The sequence below is a fragment of the Netta rufina genome (genome assembly GCF_964035555.1).
Source record: "Netta rufina genome assembly, chromosome: 16".
NCBI lineage: Eukaryota > Metazoa > Chordata > Aves > Anseriformes > Anatidae > Netta > Netta rufina.
The window spans coordinates 11,914,357-11,938,678 of NC_140140.1; the positions used below are offsets into that span (position 1 = coordinate 11,914,357).

A 24,322-nucleotide genomic window follows, 5' to 3' on the forward strand; every position below is an offset into this window, starting at 1 on the left:
GAGGCGCTCTTACTTAAGGGAAAAACGAAAGTAGCAGAGAACTGATGACTTAATTTTCACCTGGAAAATCAGTGATAAAGTCCCGGAGGGAAAGCCCCAAACACCCCTTCCTATACCCGTAGCCCAGGACTGAGCCTCAACCTCTTGTTTCCATCACAGAGGCCACCCTCCGTCCCCCAGGGGAGCGCCCAGAGGACGAGAGGAGCGGGCACCGTCCGAGGGCGATGGAGCGCGGGCGGCAGAACAAAGGGGGGCGCCGGGAGGATGCTGCGCGCTGCCGGCCCCTCACCTGCACCGGGCCGGGGGCGGGGAGCGCCCGCCCCGGGGGAGGCAGAGCAGGGAGGGAAGGAGGGAGGCAGGGAAGGAGGCTGCCTCTGCGGGGAGGCGGCTGCAGCTGGGAAACAGCAGCTCCGGTTTCTGCTCGCATTTGGGGGTGGGGTGGGAGGTGTGTGTGAGAAACGCCAAGCGATGGATCTTCCCTGCTCCTGACGCCGCTCTCTCCCCGTCGGGACTCAGCGGGCGCTGGAGGAAAGGAGCCGCGAGGGAGCAGCGCCGCTCGCAGCCCCGTGGGGAGCCGGCTGCGGGGAGCGGCGGCTGCCTCCGGCCCCCAGCGACTCCTCCCGGAGCGGCCCCTGCGCTTCACCTTTGCCTGCAGTTAACAAGCGTGCAATTTGGGGTTAATGGAGCTGGGGTTACTGTTCCTCTTTGGACTTACAATTACATCGACTGCAGGTAACCTGACTTTCTTTCTTCGCCGTTTCCACGCACGCACACAAAGAAGAGCTGCTTTTGCCCTTCTTTTCCCCAAAGGCTATAAGCAGAAGCGCGGGTAGCTACCTAGGCATCACCGGCCGTCGGTGGGTTAAACCCCCCCAAAACCTCTCACGGGCCGCCCCCAAGCCCCGGTGCCGGCATCCCGCGCAGACATAACGGTGCCTTTGGCCGCCCGAAACTTCTCGGGGTCCCATCCCCAAGGGGGCTGCAAGCGGGTGGGGGGCGCCAGGGGGCCGCAGGGGGATCTCTGAGCCCTGCTCTTCCCCCTTCCCTTTTTGCAGGGTCCTCACTGCCCCGGCCTCGCTCCGTGCCGGCCGGCGGCGAGCCGCGCTCGGCGGCGCTGGGCCGGGAGGAGCGGGAGGGCGGCGAGGCGGCGGCGGCGGCGCCGGGTGGCGGCGGCGGCCGGGCCAGGGCTGACGGCGGGGCGCTGCGGCGGCGAGCCCGGCGCTGCACTTGCTACACCTACAAGGACAAGGAGTGCGTCTACTACTGCCACCTCGACATCATCTGGATCAACACCCCCGAGTGAGTAAGGGGCGAGGGATGGAGGGGAGGGAGGGAGGGACGCGAAATGGCGGGCAGGGCTGCGAGGGGCCGCCCCTGCGCGGGTCGCCGGGAGGTGAGGAGAGGGGCTGCGGGAGGTGAGGTGAGGGGCTGCGGGGGGGCTCCGAGGGGGCTGCGGGAGGCTCCGAGGGGCTGCGGCACCCGCCTGCCCCCAGCCACCCTCGGGGCAGCTCCGCGGGAAGGCGGGGCCGGGGTCAAGGGGGCGAGGGGCGGCCGCCGGGGGTCCCGTCGGGGGTCGGGGGCGGCCGAACTGCAGCGCCCCGCCACCTGCCCGGCATCGCCTTGGGGGGTGGAGGAGGAGGAGGAGGAGGAGGAGGAGGAGGAAGGCTGGGGAGCGGGCTGCAGGCAGCGTCCCGGTGGAGGCAGCCCCGGGTGGACTCCGTTTGCAGCCCGAGTGCAATTAGTCATGGGGGGAAAATGGAGTTATTTTGTAGGAGAAACCTGTTTCTAATAAACCGCCCTTTAGGAAGGGAAGAATAGTGTGTGTGTGTGTAATTGTACTGGCTTTGATAAAAATTCATGTGGGAGAGTGCTTTGACGTTAAAATAATATTTTGTTGAAAACCTCAGTATACCAGAGTTAAGATGTTACAGAAGAGTGTCTTTTACAACTACGCTCAATGGGAATGGTAAACATAAGCTTTCGTTTCAACATATAATAAAAACAGTTCTTGAAATCATCACATTTCTCATGAAGTGGAAATTCTGAGTTTCACGCAGGTCAGAGGGGGTGAAGCACATGCAGAAAAGCAGGATCCATTATGAACAGTATCTAATTAAAAGAACTCATCCAGGAAGAGTGACACTTTGCCTACATCCTAAAGGTTACAGTCCTCCTCCTAGCCCATTGTATATATCCTGTCTCATTGAGTGACTAAACAAGTCTTAAGGATTTGTGAAGATTTTCATAGGCTAAAAGGTATCAGCCCTGTAGGAACCACAGCAATCAAGTTCATTAAAAAATAATCAGGAGATTGGAAGAATCTAAAACTGTTGACTGCTGTTCACCATGGTTTGTGAATGTTTCTCTTAGCCATAAGAATAAATCTGAATCAACTGCAAACCTTGTCATTGGATTAAAATAACAAACGGAATAGAAAAAGAGAGAGAGTAGCAGTAGAAAAGGTTAAATTACACAGGGTTTATAACACTTAATTTGTAAATTCATATGTGTATCCCAGCTAGAGGCCATGCCTCATGACAAGCCTTTTTGAAATTCTACCGCCTGAAAGTATAATACGTCCATAGAAGTCATTAATTTTTTTTTTTCTTAACTTCTTTGTTGTTGTTGCCATTTTCATTCTATTAGGAAAATTATTTTGGATGCAATCCTGTAACATGTTTGCATTAATTCACTGATGTGGAGGTTTTCTTCTAAAAAGTAGAGAATGGAGAGATATATAAGATTTCCATGAAGGAAGTATTCATAATTCAAATACTAAACAGCTGGGGCTGTGATTCTCAACTTTCTTTACTAAAGTCAATTGTACGCAAAACAACAGCAAATGTCTCTGGTACTGCCACTGTCCAGTGCAGAGGTCTTGCCTGTGATCGTTCAACTTCTCTAAAAGTTTGATTTCTATCATAGCTGATTTTTATGCCATTTGACCAGATATTTCTATGCAAGCTACAGAATGTATAGATTCGAGGATTAAGTATTCATATGGAATGTTAAATTCTATACAGGACTGTCTTGCTCCGTTAGCTGGTTCTTGAGCAATGAAAGGAAAGGCTCTGTTTACGTGTTAGGTAGATGTACAAATCTCCCTCTAAGCTGAAAAAGCACACCCTTGATTTTCAAAGATTCTAGGATTGCAGAAGAACGCTTCTAAATATGAGGGCAGAGGTAGTCACTGAATTAAGTATGTATGGAGATATTCCACATTTTTGACCATGTTCAGTGCAACAGGAATAGGATTACGTTACATTAGGATTTTATGTCACATGTATGAATGAAAAGGTGCTAATTCTGGCCTGGTGTTCTACCTGGAACAGTGTTCTCAGTAAGACAAAAAGTATTTCTGGATATGAATGAGAGGAATCAGTCCTGTCTGTGCACTTCAATATCCCAAGAAAGTTACAATACTTCTTTAAATGGAAGTAACCCTTGGATCTGTAAAGACTGCATGGCTGTTTATAAATAGGGCTTTCATGTTGCTATATACGTGTTGTTGGAAGTTTTTATATTGACTAGTAAAAAGGATTGTTCAAACATAACTTTGAGGACAACACATGCCACAGAAAGCCAGAAAGATTACATTGAAAAATAGAGGTTTTCAGAGAATCGTAGAATCGTTTAATGTTGGAAAAGACTTCCAAGATCATCAAGTCCAACCATCAACCCGGACAAGTTTAATGTTGTTTTTTTTATCTATTGCTGGTGCCTATACTCATAAAGGTGTATTTGTGTCTTCATCTAAACGGGTCTCTCTTGCTTACGATACCATTATCAAATCATGAGCAAGTTAGTAAACTTTTGGAGCGTGTTTCTTAAATAGAACAGAACATCTTGAGTTGGAAGAGACAAGGACCATCAAGTCCAACCCCTGGCTCCACACAGAACTACCTAAAAATGAAAACATATGTCAGAGAGCATTGTCCAAATGCTTCTTGAACTCCAGCAGGCTCAGTTCTGTGACCACTTTCCTGCGAGCCTGTTCCAGTGCTCGACCCTGACATCTGTTGACTCTGATCTTTTTCCTGCTTATTTGCTTCTCATTTCTTTTGCAGTTTTACTTCCTACACCAAGCACTACAATTGATTTTTTTTTTTTTTTACTATTTTTTTTTTGCTTTCTCTTTTCTCTGGATTTGTATCCTTCACTTTATCCTTTTTTATTCCTGTCACAAATTCCTCATTATTTTCTGTTACCAGGTTACTCTTCTCTCCATACTTCACAGACAAACTTCACTTCCTCCTCTGGTTTCTTCCCTCTACTCTTTCCCACAGAAGATGGTGTTAAGCATTGTTGTAATATGTTTAAAGCAAATAGTGGTCATGATCTCCTCTTTTCCTTCCCTGTAGAAGTGGTTAAAGTTTCAATAACAGTGTTGGAGGCAGAAGCCTTGCCAATACAGGGCCTTTATCTATCCTTGCTGAGAAACCACTTGGATAAGCAGAGTGACAATTCTGGAAAAGCACACAATTGCAGAGTATCCAGCCTCTGACTTTGCAGCTATTTCCAATTAAATGAGATATGATGTGTACACATTTGAGTATTGCTTTATACTTATCTATGAACCACTGGGGTTAGTCCAGATCACTGAGCCCACCAGTGTTATTTTCACATAGTGTGAGTCCCTTATGCTGGGAGCAGCAAGAGCCCTAAGTGGGAAAGACATAGTCCTAATGGAAGTCAGGTAAGGTAGAACAGAATAATGCAATTACGTGATGCAGGCAAAAGTTTCATAATAAAGATAATTAAAAGCTGGTATTTTTTTCTCACTGATAAAACTGGTTACTCAGAATTAGTTGGCAATGCATTTTTTGTCAAGTTATTAATTATGCATATCTTGATCTGCATCTTGATCTATAGATTGACACATTTTGAGGGTGAAAGAATAGCTTGTTTTTTAAACAGTACCCACCGATGTAATAAAGCTACAGCTTAATGCTCAATTCTATATGTTAAAGAAGAAAATGTAGGGAAGACCTTTTAGATCTGTATCTCTTTACAGGAGTCCTGTGTTTCAATATGAACTGAGCTTGTGCATCAATGTCAAAATGTGCTTCAGTTAATGACATTACTGTTGCTGCATGAACTACTACAGATGCTCAGAATGATTAGTAAAAGATTAAAAGATCAAAACTATAGGAAAGTAATACTATAACGGTGACACAATATCAGATACCAAAGTGGGCGTTAATTCTGAAATAGAAGTAGAGTAAGAATATGTGGCAATAATACAGAGACTTTCAAAGGGGAATCAGCGTAGATACATAATTGTAAAAGCACTTCCTCACTTGGATTAAGCAACAAAATTAATTTATTGAAGTGTCTAAATCAACGCAAAAGTTTTTTCTCTAAGTGACGTCTTATTTCAGTATTAATTAAACTCAAAAGATGGATAACTGAATGAAATTCTATGACCAAGTCATAAAGGGCAGCTTAGGTGATGATCCAACAGTTCTGTCTGCCAATTACACCAATTTCTGAATCAGTACAATTGGATGGACAAAGTGAAAGGGAGAATTTGTTCTAATATCTTTGTGTTTGCAGCTCTGATCCTCTGACATGTTCTACTTCTTCTGTGGTTACACATGATGTATCTATTTCCTCTGGGGAAGGACAAGGGCATACACTAAAGTGTAGTCTGTTGCTTTGCTCTGTGGGATATAGTGGTAGAGGATATGGGGAGTGTTTCACGAGTATGTGTTGACATCGGGATGCTATAAGGATGCAATGTTGTGTCATTATTCCTGAATGGACATCAAAATTCATCATGTGAGCAGCACTAGGTCAACAACTCTAGATGGTTCACCTAGAGAAATCTCTTTTTCTGATCTAATATGACCACCTGTAAAGGTGAGAAAGGCCTTTTTCCTTGTTTCCTTTTCCTGACATGTGTTTGTTGTGGATTCAGGATTTGCCAGAAGCTATATAGGCAACAGTGGCTGACTCCACCTATGATCAGGTGTCTAACAGCTATAAGCTAATGATCTTTGCTCGCTGCTGGCTTAGGTCACTGTCATAAGGCCATCCTAGAATGAAAACAAGAAGACTCCAGGACAATCAATTGGATACTCCTCTAACAGGATGCCCTGCTGACTCACTTTTCCATTTTCTTCATAACATCTTTTTGTTACCTGCATCTCATCAGTAATTGAATTTCATTGAAAGAAAGCCTGCATAATATTATTTAAAGTGCTTTTCATCCTTATGGTTATTAAGTGTTATAATAAAGTCTTACATTTTCCCTATCTTTTTTTTTTTAGAATTATCTCCATCATTAGTTAAATGTAGACACTGTCCTGTCCTATTACTAGAAATAAAAGAACACAGCTAAAGATTTCTCGTCCACCAAAACAATTAAGCATGTGCTTATGATCTTAATAGATCAGACTAAAAATACCTGCTAGCCAAAGGCATGATGATAAAACAGTGGCTGCAAGCCAGGCAAATTCAAATAAAGAAGTTGATCTCTCTGTTTAAGAGTGTGCATTGTTAACCATCAGAACTAAGTGCCAAAAGAAGTGACGAAATGATGAATCTTATGTTGAATTGATTTCATTTTCCTGGATGAAGCTTGCCCTGTCCTGTTGCAGACTATCAACATTAGACTATCCATGTGTATCTCCGGTCTTAATGTAGCCTGAATAATGAAAGATAAAAAGAAAAATCTTAACAAGTTAGTAACAATTAAAATAACTAAAACTATGGCCAGCGGCATCCTGGCTTGTATCAGGAACAGCGTGACCAGCAGGGCTAGGGAGGTGATCGTCCCCCTGTACTCAGCTCTGGTGAGGCCGCACCTCGAGTACTGTGTTCAGTTTTGGGCCCCTCGCTACAAGAAGGACATCGAGGTGCTTGAGCGGGTGCAGAGAAGGGCGACGAAGCTGGTGAGGGGCCTGGAGAACAAGTCCTACGAGGAGCGGCTGAGGGAGCTGGGCTTGTTCAGCCTGGAGAAGAGGAGGCTCAGGGGTGACCTTATCGCTCTTTTTAGGTACCTCAAGGGAGGCTGTAGCGAGGTGGGGGTTGGTCTGTTCTCCCACGTGCCTGGTGACAGGACGAGGGGGAATGGGCTTAAGTTGAGCCAGGGGAGTTTTAGGTTAGATGTTAGGAAGAACTTCTTCACTGAAAGGGTTGTGAGGCACTGGAACAGGCTGCCCAGGGAAGTGGTGGAGTCACCATCCCTGGAAGTCTTCAAAAGACGTTTAGATGTAGAGCTTAGGGATATGGTTTAGTGGGGACTGCTAGCGTTAGGTTGGAGGTTGGACTCGATGACCTTGAGGTCTCTTCCAACCTAGAAAATTCTGTGATTCTGTGATTCTATGGAATCTATGGTCATACTGGTGTAAAAAAAAAATAAATAAAAAAATCAGGCATAAAGAAGATAAAAGGAGTTAATGTAAATGAGGAATATTAACAAAACGAGTAATATTAAATAACTTTTTTTTTTTTTTAAGTTACAAATATTTGTGAAAAATTAAATGAGAAATTGTAAATTTCCCCTACCCTAAAGGAGGATTTTTGATATTAAAATGCTACACAAATCTTCACATCAAAAGCGGACTATTTCAAATAGGTTTACTGAACATAGTAACAGGCTTCTACTGTTATGGTTTTATTTTATCATAGACAAACTAGTGCGCTTATTAGACCTGTTATACAAACATGGTTATTCTTGAGAATTTAAATCATGTACTGACTTCACACCTTGATTTAATACAGTTTAATTGCATGGATTCATGGGTAGACAAGTCTTTTGATGTACTCATTCTTTGCCATTATTACAAATGAAACCCCAAGGGTTTCAGAATAAATTTATTGTACAGTTCCAGCTTTGCACAACTGACCTCACATCTAGGTTGATTGTCTATGTGCATATTCCTAGCTTTTATGCATATTCCCAGGTGGACAAGACAGTTTGCTGGTCATTTGTCGTTATCAAAATGCATGCATTTTACTAAGCAGTGCAACCAGTTTTCACAACTCGAATCCCACAATCAGTGAGATAAGTATCAAACTTAAGAAAAAATATCTTCAGAATAGTTCAATAATGGCATATAACTACACAATCTTACTACACACTACTTAAAATACGATTTTTCTAGGCTGAGATAGAAAACAGCTTGCTTTTTTGTGCTTATTCTGTTTTAAAGGACGGGTCAGTAGACTCTTGAATGAACAGATCCAGTGTTTCCATTTTACAATAACTTTAACATTCCATTTAAAAAAAAAAAAAAAAAAAAAAAAAAAAGAAGAAAGGTGTGGCTTTGTTTTTTAGTGAATGCCTTCTTTTGACAGATTCATATTGAAAAGAAAGTCCCATTCCACTAACTGTCTCAAATTCACCCTCTCTCCTGCTTGGTGTTCTGCTCATTTCTCCTGACTGCTCCTAAACAGTCTCATTCTTTTCAGATTTCCTCATCCTGCATTGTTCAGCCTGATCCCTGGGTATCTTAAATCTCTGTCTGACACACGCACAGCTTGCATGCCCTCCTCAGTCTAAATGTAGAATATATCCTGTCTTCCTGAAAACCTTATTTACAGTGCTGACAGTATTGATAGCTTAACAGCAGTATCCTCAGAAAGACCTGAAATCTCTTGGCTCTGCAGCCTAGGCTCCTGTGTCATTGCAGGAGCTGGCCCTGAAGAAAATGGGGTCAGGGATGAGACACGCTAACAGCTAGTGCCTTGAAATTTCACTACAGCTGCTCATGTTGGCCTAATTCTAAGACTAAACAAAGAGTAAACAGTCTCCATGGCCATCAAGCCACAGGCACTTTCATCAGTCTTAAAGCTTAACCTTTGTTCATTTTCCCCCAGGTTTGTTTTATTTGTTTTTAAACCAGTAGTGGGTTTTGAACTGTACACACTGCGGGAACACGCACCGGAGAGTGTGTTGTGTGTGTGCACTGGTATGGTGGCTTCAGAAACTAGCAACGGGTACTCTGAATTTTACTTTAAGAAAGCTACCTTTTGCCACCTAATTTTATCTGATTCCTTTCCTCATTTTCCAGCTGTTCTTGCCCTTTGGGATTTGCCTCAGTCTATTTCCTTTAGAAGCAGCCTCCTTGTTAATAAGATTTCCTGCCAGGCAGAGGAAGAACAAGGAATAATGGGAGCTTGGGCCCCACAGATAGAAAATACTGCACCAGATACATATTTTTAATCATATCACTTGCCACAAAACTAGGAGCAGATTAGAGCTGGTATGAGACACTGAAGGATACGGGCAGTGCTGTTTAGAGAGAGGTATTTTTGTGAAGCAATAGCTCGGTTCAGCAGGTTAGCCACTCTGGGTGTTTAGAGAATGAAATTAAAAAGAAAAAATACGTCCCCATGGTTTGCTGATTTCAGTAGCCTCAAGAAACATACCCCAGGTTTTACTAAACTCAGACTTTTTTTCTGATCGTATTTGATGCAGAGAGCATGTAGCATCCTTTTGACAGCTATAAGTTAAGGCTTTTATTGATAAAATTTTAATATACACAAAGAAACAAAGAAACAAACAAACAAACATATGTTTTGATTTTGCTATGCACAGTTTTGCTCAAGCCTGTGTCATTGCTGTAATCCTCCTGGGATGGCGTGCTAAAGAAGGTGCCCAGCAATAATCTGCCTTATTGCAGCCTTTGGATTCTCTCACAGTACTTGGGTAGTGTGAAATCTCACTGGGAGGTATATCAAAGAACCCATCTGATGAGTGAGATGGGATGGCAAGGTAAATATGTGCAATCTTTGGCTTATTGCCTAAGTTAACTATAACTAATTAACTAATTTGGAGTCCTCACACATTATCGAGTATTAATTAAAGAACAGGATTGAAAAATATATATAAACAAACAAAAAACAAGAGTGAAGGTAAAACCAAATCCAGCAAGATTTTGGAGCTACATCTTTTATGGATAACAGTTGCCTGTTTAGATAACGAGGAACACTGAGTACAACTAAATGGAGGATGGGGGAAATAAAAGTGTGGCTCTAGAGCTTAAAAACTTGTTTCTCTCATCTGAAAATAATTTTAACTGCAAAAAGCTACTTAGAAAAAGTACAATTTCTACGAACAGAGCATATGGTTAGAATGACAGAAGACCAAGAAGTCCAGGACTTCTCTGAAGAGCATTCCCATGGTGTTTTACTTGAATGATAATGAAGAGGAGGAAGTGATAATATGGGAGGAACTCCTATTGTGAACTACTCACAGTTTAAAAAACCTGATGTTTGTTACAGGCAGTTGGAGTGAACTCTCAGAACAGCCCATGATCTCATCATCTGCAGTTGCACGGTATTACTGCAGTAGCTTTATGTGGAATTGTACACAGAAATATCTGATTTCCCTCAGCACCTTTCATTTTGGAGACATTTTGGTGTCATCGAAGGATGTTACTTTTTGCTTCCTTTCCATATTCTTTGTTCTCAGTGGTCCTTACAGGGATCTCATACATTTTAAGATTTTCTGAGAACACTAGAGACTGTTGGGAGCCTTTCTGGCCTGGATACTTGCCAGAAAATATATTGCTGAATACTGAAATCGCAGCATCTGAGATGAATGCTGCAACCCCCTCATACCTTTGTTTTGGCTGAAACTCTCAAGTGCCCTGGAGGTATCTGCTGTGTTTAAGTGGCTGGGAAAGTAGAAAATAATAGCAGCTCATAGGTCAATTATAACATAGCATGAGAAACTCAGCCACATGTTATAAGAATTAAAATAGACCAATTGGATTTGGCTGCCTGAATTCTGAACATTCACCCTGGTATAAATGAGGGACACCTGGACATGGGCAAATTGTACAATTCCCAATTAGACTTAAAGGCAAGAGTTACTCAACGGGCAGTTTTTTCTGTGGGAAATCTGCACTGGTATCACTGGTTTAGAATGGCTGTTTCACTACTACTCAGTACTTGTCTTTTTCAACAAATGCGTATCTCTATTAATTTACTGACAAAAACTTGCTTCAAGAGACAGCTGACGTCTAGGTCAGCTTTTTATGTGGTATTTTATGGATACAAGTACAAAAGTACAGAAATGGTCTGGGTTATTTAAGGATCTGAATATCTGACCTGCATATCTATGCTCTTGCCTTTTAAAATTCTAGGAGAAACATTGGCCAGCCTAAAGATTGCTGCCTGTTCCTTCCATTGCAGAAATCAAAAGCACATTTCAAGTGACAGGAGCACGCTGTGCTTTGATTAGCTTTGTGCAGCTCTATGTTACACATGGGATTATCTTTGGATAACAGATCTGTTGCACTGACTGCCCATAATTTTATTACATGAAATAATTCCAGGCGCTGGAGGCACTGGAGAGTTAGGTTAGCAGCTTCTTTTCCATAGCCTTATAATGAAGGAAATAAAGAACAAAACAACTTATACTGAAGAAGCTATTTGTTTAAACTCACACCTTCTTTAATTTAGAAAGTGGTTAATAGCTGACTAAAGAAGTGAGATACCTCACCTGAAATAGGAAGCAAAGCAAATGCTTGGTGACAATTAAATGTTGACAAGAATTCCCACCTAGCATGTAGAAATTGTAATTTTGTGTCTGTCATTTTGAACCTGAGCACTGCACCACCATAAAATTTGCTGCACAACCAGCCATTTATTAATCACATGTAACAATCTCAGCATGCTGCTAGGCAAATGCTTCTGATATTTGTTCAACTGAATCTCTCTGGCATCTCTTCTCACTTCTGAAGTACTGGGAAAGAGGCATGAACTAACTTGAAATACTAACATTTTCAGCTGCTGGAATGATAACCATGCACACACTAACATTTGTTTAAATGTTGAGATTTATGAGTTGCATCAGAGTAACAGACAGGCACGAAAACACTGACTTTTTTTTTTAGCTCTTTCTGAATACAGCTGGAAGGATTCTGAGTTGTTATTGAAGTTTATCTGTAGAAATAAAAAAAACCAGGCATATTGGAGAACTATTAAATTTCCATCTCTGATTGGCAAATCTGCACATTAGCTTACATAAAAATGTTTGCTTGGGTATTCTAGTTAAAGGTCTTACACTTGACAACGAGGTGCTCTTGAATATATTTTCCAAGCTATGAAGCATACCCTTATAAGCATAAGGCTTACAAGCCTCACAGAACTTAAGGCACTTGATTAGAAAGATCAAAAGCAGTATCTAAAATATCAGTTTCCTCCTCTGCTTCTGGCTGTGATTCATGCTTCTAATCACTTGGAATTACACTACATTGTCCACTCCTGCCAGTTTTCTGGAATTTACTGGCTCTTAGGAAATACATCAGACTGATAAAGGGCCCGTTCCTAACTCACCGTAGTTCTCATACTGATGCATTAACATAAAATTGATGTTGATTATGATTGCACTTAGCCCATTAATTTGCAAACTGCAGCAACTACGGAATAAAGCACATGTGCCCTTTTGCCTCTCCAGCTGTGAAGGCAAAACCTCTGACACAGGCCAACCTGTAGCTGAATCCCACCGAGAGTCTCATTTAGAGAATTAAAATAAGAAAAAATAGTATCATATGTTGGTAAAGTGAACATTTTAAGGGGAACCACTTAAAATACTGAAAATAAAATACTACAGTATTTGATGTCTTGTTAACATGATGTGGGATGACATCTGCAAAAGCTGTAAAAAACTTCCTTATCCCTTTACAGCCTATCTACCATGAAATAGGGGTTTCACAGCTGGTTAGACCAAGCAAAATTCCTCTCTTTATTTCAGCCTACATCTAAGAATTAAGTTGAATAACAGAGTTGTCCCAGACTGTTTCCATAGAGGGTTCACTACCCTTAAAAAGACAGGAACTTTCTTCCTTTCATTCCTGTCTCTAAATACCAGCCATTACTTCATAAAAAGCATTAATGTATCTAAAAATATGACTGTACAACAACTATTTATGACACAAATTAACTACATTAGCCATTTATCATTCGTTATTCTCCAGTAGATGACAGTACAGAATTATTAATACTCTTCAATTATAAAATAGGACTTGCCCTGAACCCTGAAGACAACAAATAGCTTCTCAAATGGCTGTTTGAACAGAGGGGGCAAAATCAAGTCCTAAAGTCTTAACCCAAATTTGCATATTCTTGGCCTTTCCTAGTGTTGAGGTATAGCTGTAGAATGAAGGAAGTGGTGAAAATAGACAACAATTTCTGCATAAATGTCAAGAAGATCAGCACCTGCTGGAGAGTGTCTCACTCATGGCCTGTAACAAACAGAAATACTGCTTGTGATTTTGCCTCTTTCTGTGGTTTTATAACAAATCTATCTGGTTCAGGCTATGAAAGATGAGACACACGGTTACAAGCTGGTACGTTACTAGCGGTGCAGAGGTTTGAATAACTGATTTGCATGAACTGTACTGATGTTACATCAAAAATTATAGCAGAGATTATAAAAATAATGTTTCTAAACATTTCAGCCCACCATGAGTGTGGGAAAATGGAAAATTTGCAGCTTTCCAATTAATAGCCTAATGATGTTTTTATGAAAGCAAATGAAACAAGTCCAAGTACACAGAGTTAGTGGTTCCAGGCTGATTATTCAGGCTTTGTTCTGCAACCCTTCTATAACCACTCTTATTTCCTCTCCTCCGCATTTCTTTTTTTTTTTTTCTCACCCTTTCACCTGTACTCCTCTTTCTCACTTTTGAACCCTTTGGTTTTTTAGCATTTGTGGGTTGCTTAGCCCAGCCCTTGAGTACACCGGAACACTGGTGGGTCTCCAGAAGTTCCACGTGGTGTAAACCTGAGTTGAGATTCTGTGACAACTTGTAGTAGTAGGAGAATAATTCATGACGTACATCAAAACTATCCATGCATTTTTGGGACACTAGCAAGCAGCAATGAAGCATTCCTTTTTCTGATACTATCGCCTATAACCTGTAAACAAAGTATGCCAAACTTCAGGAAAATAAAGAGAATTACCTCTATCTATTGGCATGCTGCTGTAAAAAATATGTAGGCACCAGTGCTTTTCTATGAGAGATCACATGAGAAAGATAATCTAGCTGTTCACACATTTGTGACTCGGTTCATGTTCCTAAACGTGATGCAGTAAACTAATCATGTTGATGGTTTTCTTCATTTCTCAGTAAAATTAATGGCAAATCAGAAAACGATGACAACAACATGTCATTTATCTGGTGGAAATTGCCACAGCCACTTTTTCAATTTCTACCAGCTATGGCACTGGACATGACATTTGTGGGGAGTAACCAACACAAAGAAACACTAAAATAAGCAATTACCTGGGAATGTATTTGTACTGGGTGCTCGGTACTCAATTTATTTTGTACATAGTCAATGCAGCTGCCAACTAATTCTGACACTTGAGCTGTTTTTTTGTTTGTTTGTTTAGCTACTTCATAAAGTTTGGTATATGAAGATACCAAACTCAATCAACTTAGGCTTTTATAAGTTGATTGGTTTGGTGTAGGTCTGTTTTCTAAAAGAGAAAAAAAAAACAAACAGAGCATCATCTTAATAGTTCTTAAAATATACAATATTTGTGATTCTCACAACAGGAGGACTGTTCCATATGGGCTGTCTAACTACAGAGGCAATTTTAGAGGCAAAAGATCTACAGGCCAGAATCAAAGTACTTTCCAGTCTTCTTTTCGGTGTTCCTGTTTGGATACTGATGACAAGCAGTGTACGCAGTTTTGCAGGAGAATGCAAGACAAGAGAAGGTGAGTATCTTTTCTTAATAATGCAGGCTGAGTACATGATTTGACTATTTCGTGGAAGTAAACTATTCATGGAAGTAAATTGTTTGTTGCATTTATCAAACTGATCAAGAGATGTATTGTTTTCAAATCCGATTCTCATATCTAGTTGTGTAGGTTAACCCTGGCCAGAAGCGAAGCACACACACAGCCACTCACTCACTTCACCCTCAAGTGGGGTAGGGGAATGAATAGTAAGAGCAAAAGTGAGAAAACTCATGCTTCATGATACAGACAGCTCAACAGGCGAAGGAAAGAGGGGAAAAAAACCAGCAACAAATAAATAACCACACACACGAAAACCCAATAACCAATGCAATGCGTATCACTCACCATCTCCTGAATACAGACTGATGCCCAGCCAGTCACTAAGAAAAGCCAACCAAAAGCAACCCCCACCCCCATCTATACCCAGAGTTTTGTAATCAAGGATAATGTTAGATGATATGAAATATTCCTTTGGCCAGTTCAGGTCACCTGTCTGAGTTTTGTCCCATTGATGCCATGCAAGCACTGGTCAGGAATACCAAAACAGTGGTGCACTATCAACAATTTTTTTTTTTTTTTTTTTTTAATCATAAGTCCAACACACAGCACCATATGGGCTGCTATGAAGAATTAACTCAATCCCAGACAGACTCATCCCAGCCATCCCATCCCAGCCAGCCAGACAAATGAGTGCTTTGGATTTTTGTTGGTGTGTATTTCTTTTTATGATGTGGTATTTTTGAAATAGCTACAGTTAGGATAACAAGCAGAACAATTCAGGCCATGCTTAATAGTGCATTATTTTAGAATGGAAATATGCAAGGCTTTTTCTATTCTAAACAAAGGTATGACGTTGTCATTTTATGAATAGCTCAGTAAGGATAATTGATGAGAACACAGTGAGAAATTGAGCAAATCTCTCTTCCCCAGAAATCATGGATCAATGAAAACAACAGAGGAAAAAGACCAAAGCAGGGAAGAGGAGAACGCTTTCATTCAGTAGCACAGAGAGCTTGGAGGATACTGAACAGTCAGGTATGGCTCAGGTGTGTATCTTGTTGAGTAGAGATACTATTTTTCAATAAATTTGCTTTGTATTTTCATAAGACTAAATTATTCCAAATGAATATTTTCCCTTCCTGCTAAATAAGGGCAGAATTTGGCTTGTGAAGGTTTTTTTTTTTAATTTATTATTTTTTATTTATTTTTATTTTTAAATAGCCTTTATTACACATAGAATTACTACAGCTTTTCTCCTGCTGATATAGCTCTTTCAGAAATTGGATTCTCTGGCTATAAGCCAACATATTTTGGAAACAGTACTACTCCCCTCCCCCTCTCCAGTCAAGAGCTGTTCCTGTCTATCATCTTTTTACTCAATTACTACTTCAATAACTTCATCTACATGTGACAGTGCACTACTGCAGTAAAACCTAAGTTGTCTGGGTACAGAAACAAAACAAACTTTGTGGAAAAATATTTGGAGGGGAAAATAAATCTACTATGAGTGTCAGATATAAAGAGGTTACTGTGACCTTGTAGCCAGTTGCAAAAAAGTTCCTGTTCCAAATCAAACTTTAATACCATTGCAATGTAAGAAATGCAAAATTATATCAGTATAAGCAAATACTTGTAGTTCTGGGTGAAATGAAGCAGCCATTAGGACTACAAGACTTCTAAAATACATCAAAATCACCTCATTACCTCAAAATTTTAGCTATGGAGGGAAGGATCCAACTTCTTTTGTTTTTGTTGTTGCTGTTTTTTTGTTTTGTTTTGTTTTGCTATGATTACATAATCAGAGCTAATTAGGCATCTGGGTAGCATTTACTCTGTGTGTATACTATATCGAGGAGGTGTGTGTATATAATCAAGGAGGTGAACCATAGTTCTACCAGGTCAGAGAGAGCTAGCTCTGACTAACCAAGCAGGCTTTTTTTTTGTTTGTTTGTTTAGCTTTAATGCTCATTTGCTGAAGCTCAGAAGCAAGAACTTAAACTACAGCTCTCTCCTGAGATGGACAACATTGATGCTTCAGTCTGATGCCAGTGGAGAATTCAGCAGCATGCAACACTTCCATTCCCTCAATGCCACTCTGAGGGCACGTGAACCTGTACGAAGAAGCTTTCTCCCATACTTCCCCCATGAGAGTCCCAGTAAAGGATAATTATCGCATAACCTGGCAGGGAATATATGTATCAATATTTGAACACAGATTCCAAGACTGATTCAAACTTCAGCAACACAATTTCAGGAAACATTTTTCTACCTGATTTTTAAAAGTAAAATAGAAACATACTGTTTCACTTATGCTTGCTATGTGTCTGAAGAACCCATCCAGTTTTACATGGGCAATTGTAACTGGACAACGTGATGAGTTAGAGAGAGATTGCCTATACAGGAGTTCTCAATAAGAATAAACAGATTCAAAATGTTTCTTTTGTTAATGTATGCAAGCCTGAATCATCATATTGTAACCTTGTGGCAGATGTTTAAATAACAATATCTATGCAGAATAAATATGAACGGCTAATATAAACATTACTATAAACTATAGCAAGTTAAGAGTATACATGGAGTATTCAATAGGTTACTGAACTTATGCACAAATTATTCTTGCACAAAGTTCCATTCAAAAACATTCACAGTGCCTATTTAGAGATGCACTGTAGCTGATGAGCAGAACTACAATAATTCATCCCAAATAAATTTCCTAGGGATGAAAGGGTAGGACTATAGAACTTCAAAAGAAACTTCACACAAAGGAATTTACTGTACAAGATCATATGCTATTCAAAGCCCCTAACATACATTATCATCCTTAATACATACATTCAGCCTTTCTAGTCCTTTAAATCACATTTTTATCTCTTCACTGAACAACTTGGAGACATGATGATGTTATTATATCCACCAGTGGATATCTTTCAACAGAAAATATATTTTCAGACATTATGGACTTTTTTGATAGAAAGATGCGAGAGTAAGCTTGAAAGAGAGTAACTTTTGCACATCCTGTTCAATAACATAATTTAAAAAGAGAGAGAGGAAATCCCTTACTTGTAACACTATAGATCTTTTTTTGGTTTGACCGAACTTCAGGCAGACTTTCCCCAGGGTGCATAGGTTAAACTGTAACCAGATGATGTTAAATTATATTTTATTGGAAGATGGAGACTAAAAGAAAAACTGCAAAATGAAAAGAAGAGTAAAAATGGTTATATAGACTTAAAACAGTGGTGATAGACTGTTTGAAACAAGAAAGGGAGGTCTTTTTGCCAAAATATATATGATATTATATATATATATGGATATATTTCATAAATAAATTATTATAGTTATAAAAGTAAATATATCTTTCAGTTATTGCATTTGTATCAATGTCTTATTTGCTGTACAAATGATTTTGTACATTTATAGAAAATAGATTATTTATTATATGGAAACTCCTCACATATAATTTTCCCATAATTTTTTTAAAGGAAAAATTTCCCTTCCCCTCTGCTCCAAATAATCAGGCTTTGTTATGAAGAATGCTTAATACTCATTTATAACTACTAGCAGAATCTTTGTTTTTCTTTCCCTGAATGCGTACACCTAGGTCATACAAAAACTTGCCTTTTTCAAAACAGATTGATAGCTCTAAAAGTCTGAGAATTGAGTATGCACCCCTAGCAGTTCATGTAAACATCAATCTGTCCTGAACACAGTAAAAGAAAGAACATGAGAAATAACTGTTGCATTAAACCAGGAAGGGACAAAATTCAAAGTTTATAGATTAATTTTGATATATCTGCAGTAAATTGCAGCATATAGCCAAACAATGCGTGTGCTGGGTTCTGGACTGTAACCACAACTATTCTGTCTGCAAATAGTTTATGACTACAAGATTATTACCTACTTTTCATATGTTTATGGAAAATTTCACCACTAGCATCCCTCATGTCTCAGGGAGTCAGTCTATCTGTTTTTAATGGTGTGCATATTGGACTAATTTGAATTTAAATTCTTTAAAAATTTCACATAAAATTAATATACAACTAATGAATGTTTTAAGTAAGAAAATTTTTAAAATGTGATAAATCAAAATGATTATTTGCAGAAGCTAGAAATAAATCTTTTCACATGTAACATTAGCATAGCTAGGTGTACTACAGAACTATTCTTCTGGGATATTGTTTTGAGGACACTCCAGTATAGTTTTGTAACAACAAATTAGTTCCAGTTCTTACTCTATTCCATGTACAACTGTTTATATGCAACTTTTCTAGTTTTGTCAGCATGGCATAGCTCTTATTCTATTTGCCATCAATAGAAGTGCAATTTTCAGGTGTTAATAAGAATAAGAACAATAAACGATCAGAGGTCTAGAAACACCGTAGAAGGGAGGCTTTGAAGAATTTCTTTTGTAAGAAAAACTAAATAAAAAAAAAAAAAAAAAGTGAACACAGCCATCAAATGCACAGGTCTGTGGCAGAGAGGAAAATAGCATATTGTTCCTATGTTCCTCTAGCAGAAACAGCAAGTGTGGGGCTTGCGTTACAGCAAAGCCCATCCAAGTTAAACATGGCAGTAAGAACAGTTAAGTGCCATGAAGACAAGAGTCTCACGGAGACAATGGTCTCCATCACCACCTCCACTTCTTATTCCTTGGCTGTGCCCTGTGAAAGGCATAGACTTTGGTGTCAGAGTCAGAGAGGGGTCAAAGCTGCGAGTGGGGAAGGAAGTACCTTCCTGCAGAGTTAGGTGACTACTCCCTGAGCAGAGTTCACGTTTCCTGTTCATCAGAGTAAATGGCTCCTTGCTTGCTGTGCTGGCTTTTGGGAATACTATTCTTTTGCTTCTAATCTTCCCAAAGATTACACAATGATTATAAAACTTGGAAGCAAAGTTCTTCAGTAGATCCTTCTCATGTTAAGTTAATACAGGGATGACTTTAAAAGGAAACTAATTTTTACTTGACTTCACCAGGAAAGTTATTTAATTTTTATTCATAAGAATAGACGAATTAAAATAGGCCATTGATTTATTCATTTCCCTTACTAAGGGTTGTTTGTAACCCACTGAAGTTTATCAGATATGTGGGTGGGAGAAGGTGGTACATGTTTTAGCGTAATTTTGTCATGCAGGCAGAAGTAATTTTCTCTTGGCTAAACTATGACAACTTGAATCATTCCTCATTTGCTTTATGAATGTGCTAAATGGAATTTACTACATCCTCCAACTATTCATTAAATACAGCAGAATGGAATTGTTTTTTCTCCATAATAAAAACCAAGACTGCTGGCATGATGTACCAGCAAAGACTGAATGAAATGCTTTTGACAGTTTTAAAACCTCAAAGAAGTTTGACATATAAGTCTTTCTCACAAAACACAGCTGAGTAAAGAAGAGTTTGAAAGAATTCCTTTTACTGCAAGAAAAAAATGGAAATATGTTACTACAGTGCATGTAATCTCTTCATAACAACTAAAAGAAACACTGGCCACAGTTCTGGGATGTGCCACCCAAACCCACCAGATCCACCCAGACAGATACTTTCTAGATACTCAGCACTTAAGCCTGACAGATATTCCTACTGGCAGCATCTAGCGTAAAAAAGTGAAAGATTGCAGAGGGAAATCATGAAAATTTGGTTCAAGGTGATTTGAGATGACAAAACTATTTATCTTATAGGAGTAAAATGCAGGCTAATAAGAGTAAGACAAAAATGCAACTAGAAGTTATTGTAGAATCATAGAACCATGCAGGTCGGAAAAAAGTCTAAGATCATCCAGTCCAACCGTTAACCTAGTACTAAAGTCCATGACTAAACCACGCTACTAAGTTCTACATCTACATGTTTCTCAAAGACCTCCTGTTCCAATGCAGTACAACCCTTTCAGTAAAGAAATTTCTCCTAATATCCAACCTAAACCTGCCCTGGCACAAAGGAACAAAAAGCCATATGAACATCAAATCTTTAAATCCGCAACTTGATATCTATTGGAACAGAAATCAAACAAAATTGTGAACAGATGAGATTGGAAACAATCTCTGGTTTCACTACTAGAGTTTTGCAAAAGAAAAGACATAACCTGGAGAGCTTTATAGTACAAAGAAATGTCAGGATTGAGAGACTTAAAATATGTTAAGCAAGTTAAACGAAGCATATTGAGCTTTCTGTTTACCTTGCATGGTATCTTTCCAAACTTCATTCAAAAACAAATTTTCAGAAGTAACAGAAGTATCTCTACTTCCAAGATTTTCAGAAGTGCTTTCTTTGGAAGACAGATGTGCCTTGATTTGCACTCCAAAATTATCTCTATAGCTGAGTAACCTATGCTGATAGTTAGTAGTGTAACTGCGCTTCAAAAAAACTTCTGGGATGAGGTTCAAGTTCTGCCATGAGAAATACTTCACTGAATTCTTGGGCTCTTACTGAGCTTTAGCCTAAGCTGCAAAATCCACATTGCATAAAGTAGTATCCATATTGAACACATTCCCTCTCATCCCCCATACTTCTAGCTTGGTTCTCTATTTCAATATGCACCTTATCAATCTTAAAACAGTGACCTGGTTACCAAGTCACGTCCTATATGCACAATGCTAAGAATTCTTAGTCCTTCTGCATTTTTTTTTTCTTTTTAGAAGGTATCTACATTTTTTTTTTTTTAAACCATGTGCTATCATTCAATCATCAGTGAATAGATACCTTCTATGTGGACAAGGCCATTTAGACAGTAAAGGGCCATTATGTTGAAAAAAATTAAATGAGAAGAGATGAGGAAATATCTGAGAAAAAGATGTTTCCTTTTTACTTGTAGTAATGGATATTCCACTGGACAACAAATCATGTTTATTAACTATTGATTTCTGTTAAAATTGTTTCTCAGAGTGTGATCCAGCTGTCCATTACATCAGTGAGAGTTTACGTGTGATTCATGAGCAGAAATTTTACCATACTTGTCCAGGAATTATTTGTTCTATTGCTATCTGCTAGATTGTTTTCATTTTTATTTCCATAGTTCATTTTGAATTTGCTGGCTACTATTTTGTAATGACAATTTTTTCCCCAAAGTATTGACTAATCAATTTGGAAATGCTTCATTTTTCACTCTATTCCTCTTTGTGGATCCAGGCCTGGCAATTTATATTGCTCAAGTGAGAGGAGAGCGATCTTCAGTTACCAGTACAGACCCTTGGCTACGCAAATACTTTCAGTGCATATAATAAAAAGTGTTAGAGCCATATTTTTTTTTTTTTTGTCTTTAAAATAAATGTGCAAACTATTTCAGCAATAAATATATATATATATGTTGAAGGGCTAGATAGGTTTTACCATGGAGACAAACTAAACAACGTTTTACTTTGCATAATAGAAAGTTACAGGAAAACAGGAACACAACAAGTATGTTGTAGACTGGAATTCTCTACAGAGGACATATTTTTCACAGGTATGTTACGCTTAAAAATGCACACAGATGACAAGTGGCACTTAAAAAGGTATGGCGAAGTAAATGATGAATCATCTTTGGAGTCAGCCTGGTGCTTAAATTCCCGAGGTGCAGATTTTTAACTAAGATTAAACTTAAGGTGCAGATTTTTAACTAAGATTTAACTAAGAGATTTTTAATTACTAAGCAGAAAGCAAGATGACATGTGAAGACAAATATATTCCGTTATAGTCTGTAAATCTCATCCTCTAAGCCTGGTAATCTATAATACTGCATTCCAGAGATCTGTACTTTCAACACTGCAGAAAGCGACCAAGAAAGTACAACAGTTAGGTATGTGCACAATTTGTATCTTAATGTGTTCACAGACACAGATACTGGAAGAGTCAGCTATAAGATTTTATTCAGAAACATGTAAAAATTGCTGATGAAGTCACAAGCAAGTAAGTGTGAATTTTAAGATGAACCATCTCAAAACCATGGATACTTTTGGTAAAACAGCCTTGGAGAAAACAGCGAAAGAGGAGGATACACTTGCCTACTGCTGGCCTGATCTGGCTATTGAACTTAACAGCAGCTACTCGCCATCTATCAACCCAGCTGAGATGTGCTACTGAGGCTTTCTCTAGATGGACTTGAAATTCATGCTGTGGTAATTTGGCACATTGGAGCAAGCGAACGGAAGCAAACATGAGTTCACAGAGCAGCAACAGCCACATGTATTAACTTGCAACAAAAATCAAGTTTACATGAACATACAAGCTGAGCCTGAGGCAACAGTGTAGCTGGCCCACTATGCCAGCTCTCCTTCAGATAGGTAGCTCTTGAAAGAGATAGGTTTGACATCTGGGAGAAGTACCCTCTTCATCTTCCTAATATGAATTGGCAGATATCACCTCCAGGTATCAAAGACTTTCTACAGAATCCTTGTGGTTGTAGCTATTCTGGCAAAGGTCCCTGAGGAAGACAAAGGATATCCTTACAACAGGAATTTCTCCTGCAAGTGTAGCTACACAATCTCTTCAAAGAATACTAGCAGAATAAACAAGAAAAAAAAAAAGTGTGGTGTCCCCCTCCTCCTCCTCCCCAACTTCTCCCTTTTTAATTCTAGTTTTGTCTGGAGCAGAGGTTAGAGGTTTTGCCAATGCAGTCATGTCAGCATGGGAACATGGTAGATACTGAAAACCTGGCTTAAACAGGATCGGCACTTGAAAGACTTACCAAATACAAAATGTGACAGGAAAATAGCTTCAAGACAATACTGATAATTTAGGTAGCATTATCTTGCTCGTGTGATGAGGCAGCTTGTTTTGGTACAAGGTGACATCTGAATTTAGCACATCTAAAAGGAAGCTATGCTCTTTTCCATTTGGAATTAGTTTTCCCACCGCAAAAGCACAAACACATGCAAATACAAACATCTAATTCATTAACCTATTCATAATAGAAAGCAGCTTGTGCTGATAAAGGAAACAATTTGTGAAGGTGCCTCTAAAATGGATGCAAGATCCATTTTAGAATTTAATCCCAAATCCCACAAAAGGACTTTTTCCTGCATTATATCGTAGTTCATCATAGCTTCAATAGAGGTCCCCTTCAAAGATAAAAGTTTAATTTGTTCTAAACTGTAATAAGTAATGTTCCTCCCTCACTTCTGTTCAGTCCTTCACAATATTCTCTTGGCAAATCCCCTTAGGATACAAGGTCAGGATCTGTTTTCAGCGCCTTTTATCCTGCCAAAAATAAAACAGGTCATGCACACTGGATAGCCAGCATTTATACTGTTCTGCACTGGATTTTGTAGGTAAGGAATCAGCATTTCTCATTTCAATTAACTAACAAACGTAGGCATGCAAGTAGGTACATTAAACTGTTAGAGGTTCCCTCCAGTCAAAATTATTCTATAAACCTGAGTTCAAAAAGTTCTGGGCTACTAATAAAAAGAAGGCTAGTAATGACTGAGCCCTGAATATATTGCTCATAGGCAACTGGGTAGCCAGTCTCTCCTGAGTAATAGCAATCTCTGAAGAGAACAATAATCCAGTCCCCAGCCAACATTCTGTAAGAGGATCAAAGCAAATACATAACCAATGTAAAGCAGGTGTTAAAACCAAAGCCTGGGTACTCTTAGAAGATTCCTGGAACTTTGTACGTATTCATTCAATTCTGATACTG

At 39.4% G+C, this 24,322-nt stretch overlaps 1 protein-coding gene across 1 annotated transcript; it reads left to right on the forward strand.

Moving 5' to 3' along the window:
- Positions 1-680: 680 nt before the first annotated feature.
- On the forward strand, positions 681-16,731 carry EDN3 (endothelin 3; the record flags this gene model as incomplete). Its single annotated transcript, XM_084296815.1, has 5 exons — positions 681-732; positions 1,056-1,299; positions 14,523-14,687; positions 15,642-15,757; positions 16,668-16,731. 4 exons carry the CDS (start codon positions 681-683, stop codon positions 15,712-15,714), a joined length of 534 nt encoding a protein of 177 aa, XP_084152941.1. The 3' UTR covers positions 15,715-15,757; positions 16,668-16,731.
- Between the last annotated feature and the right edge of the window lie 7,591 nt (positions 16,732-24,322).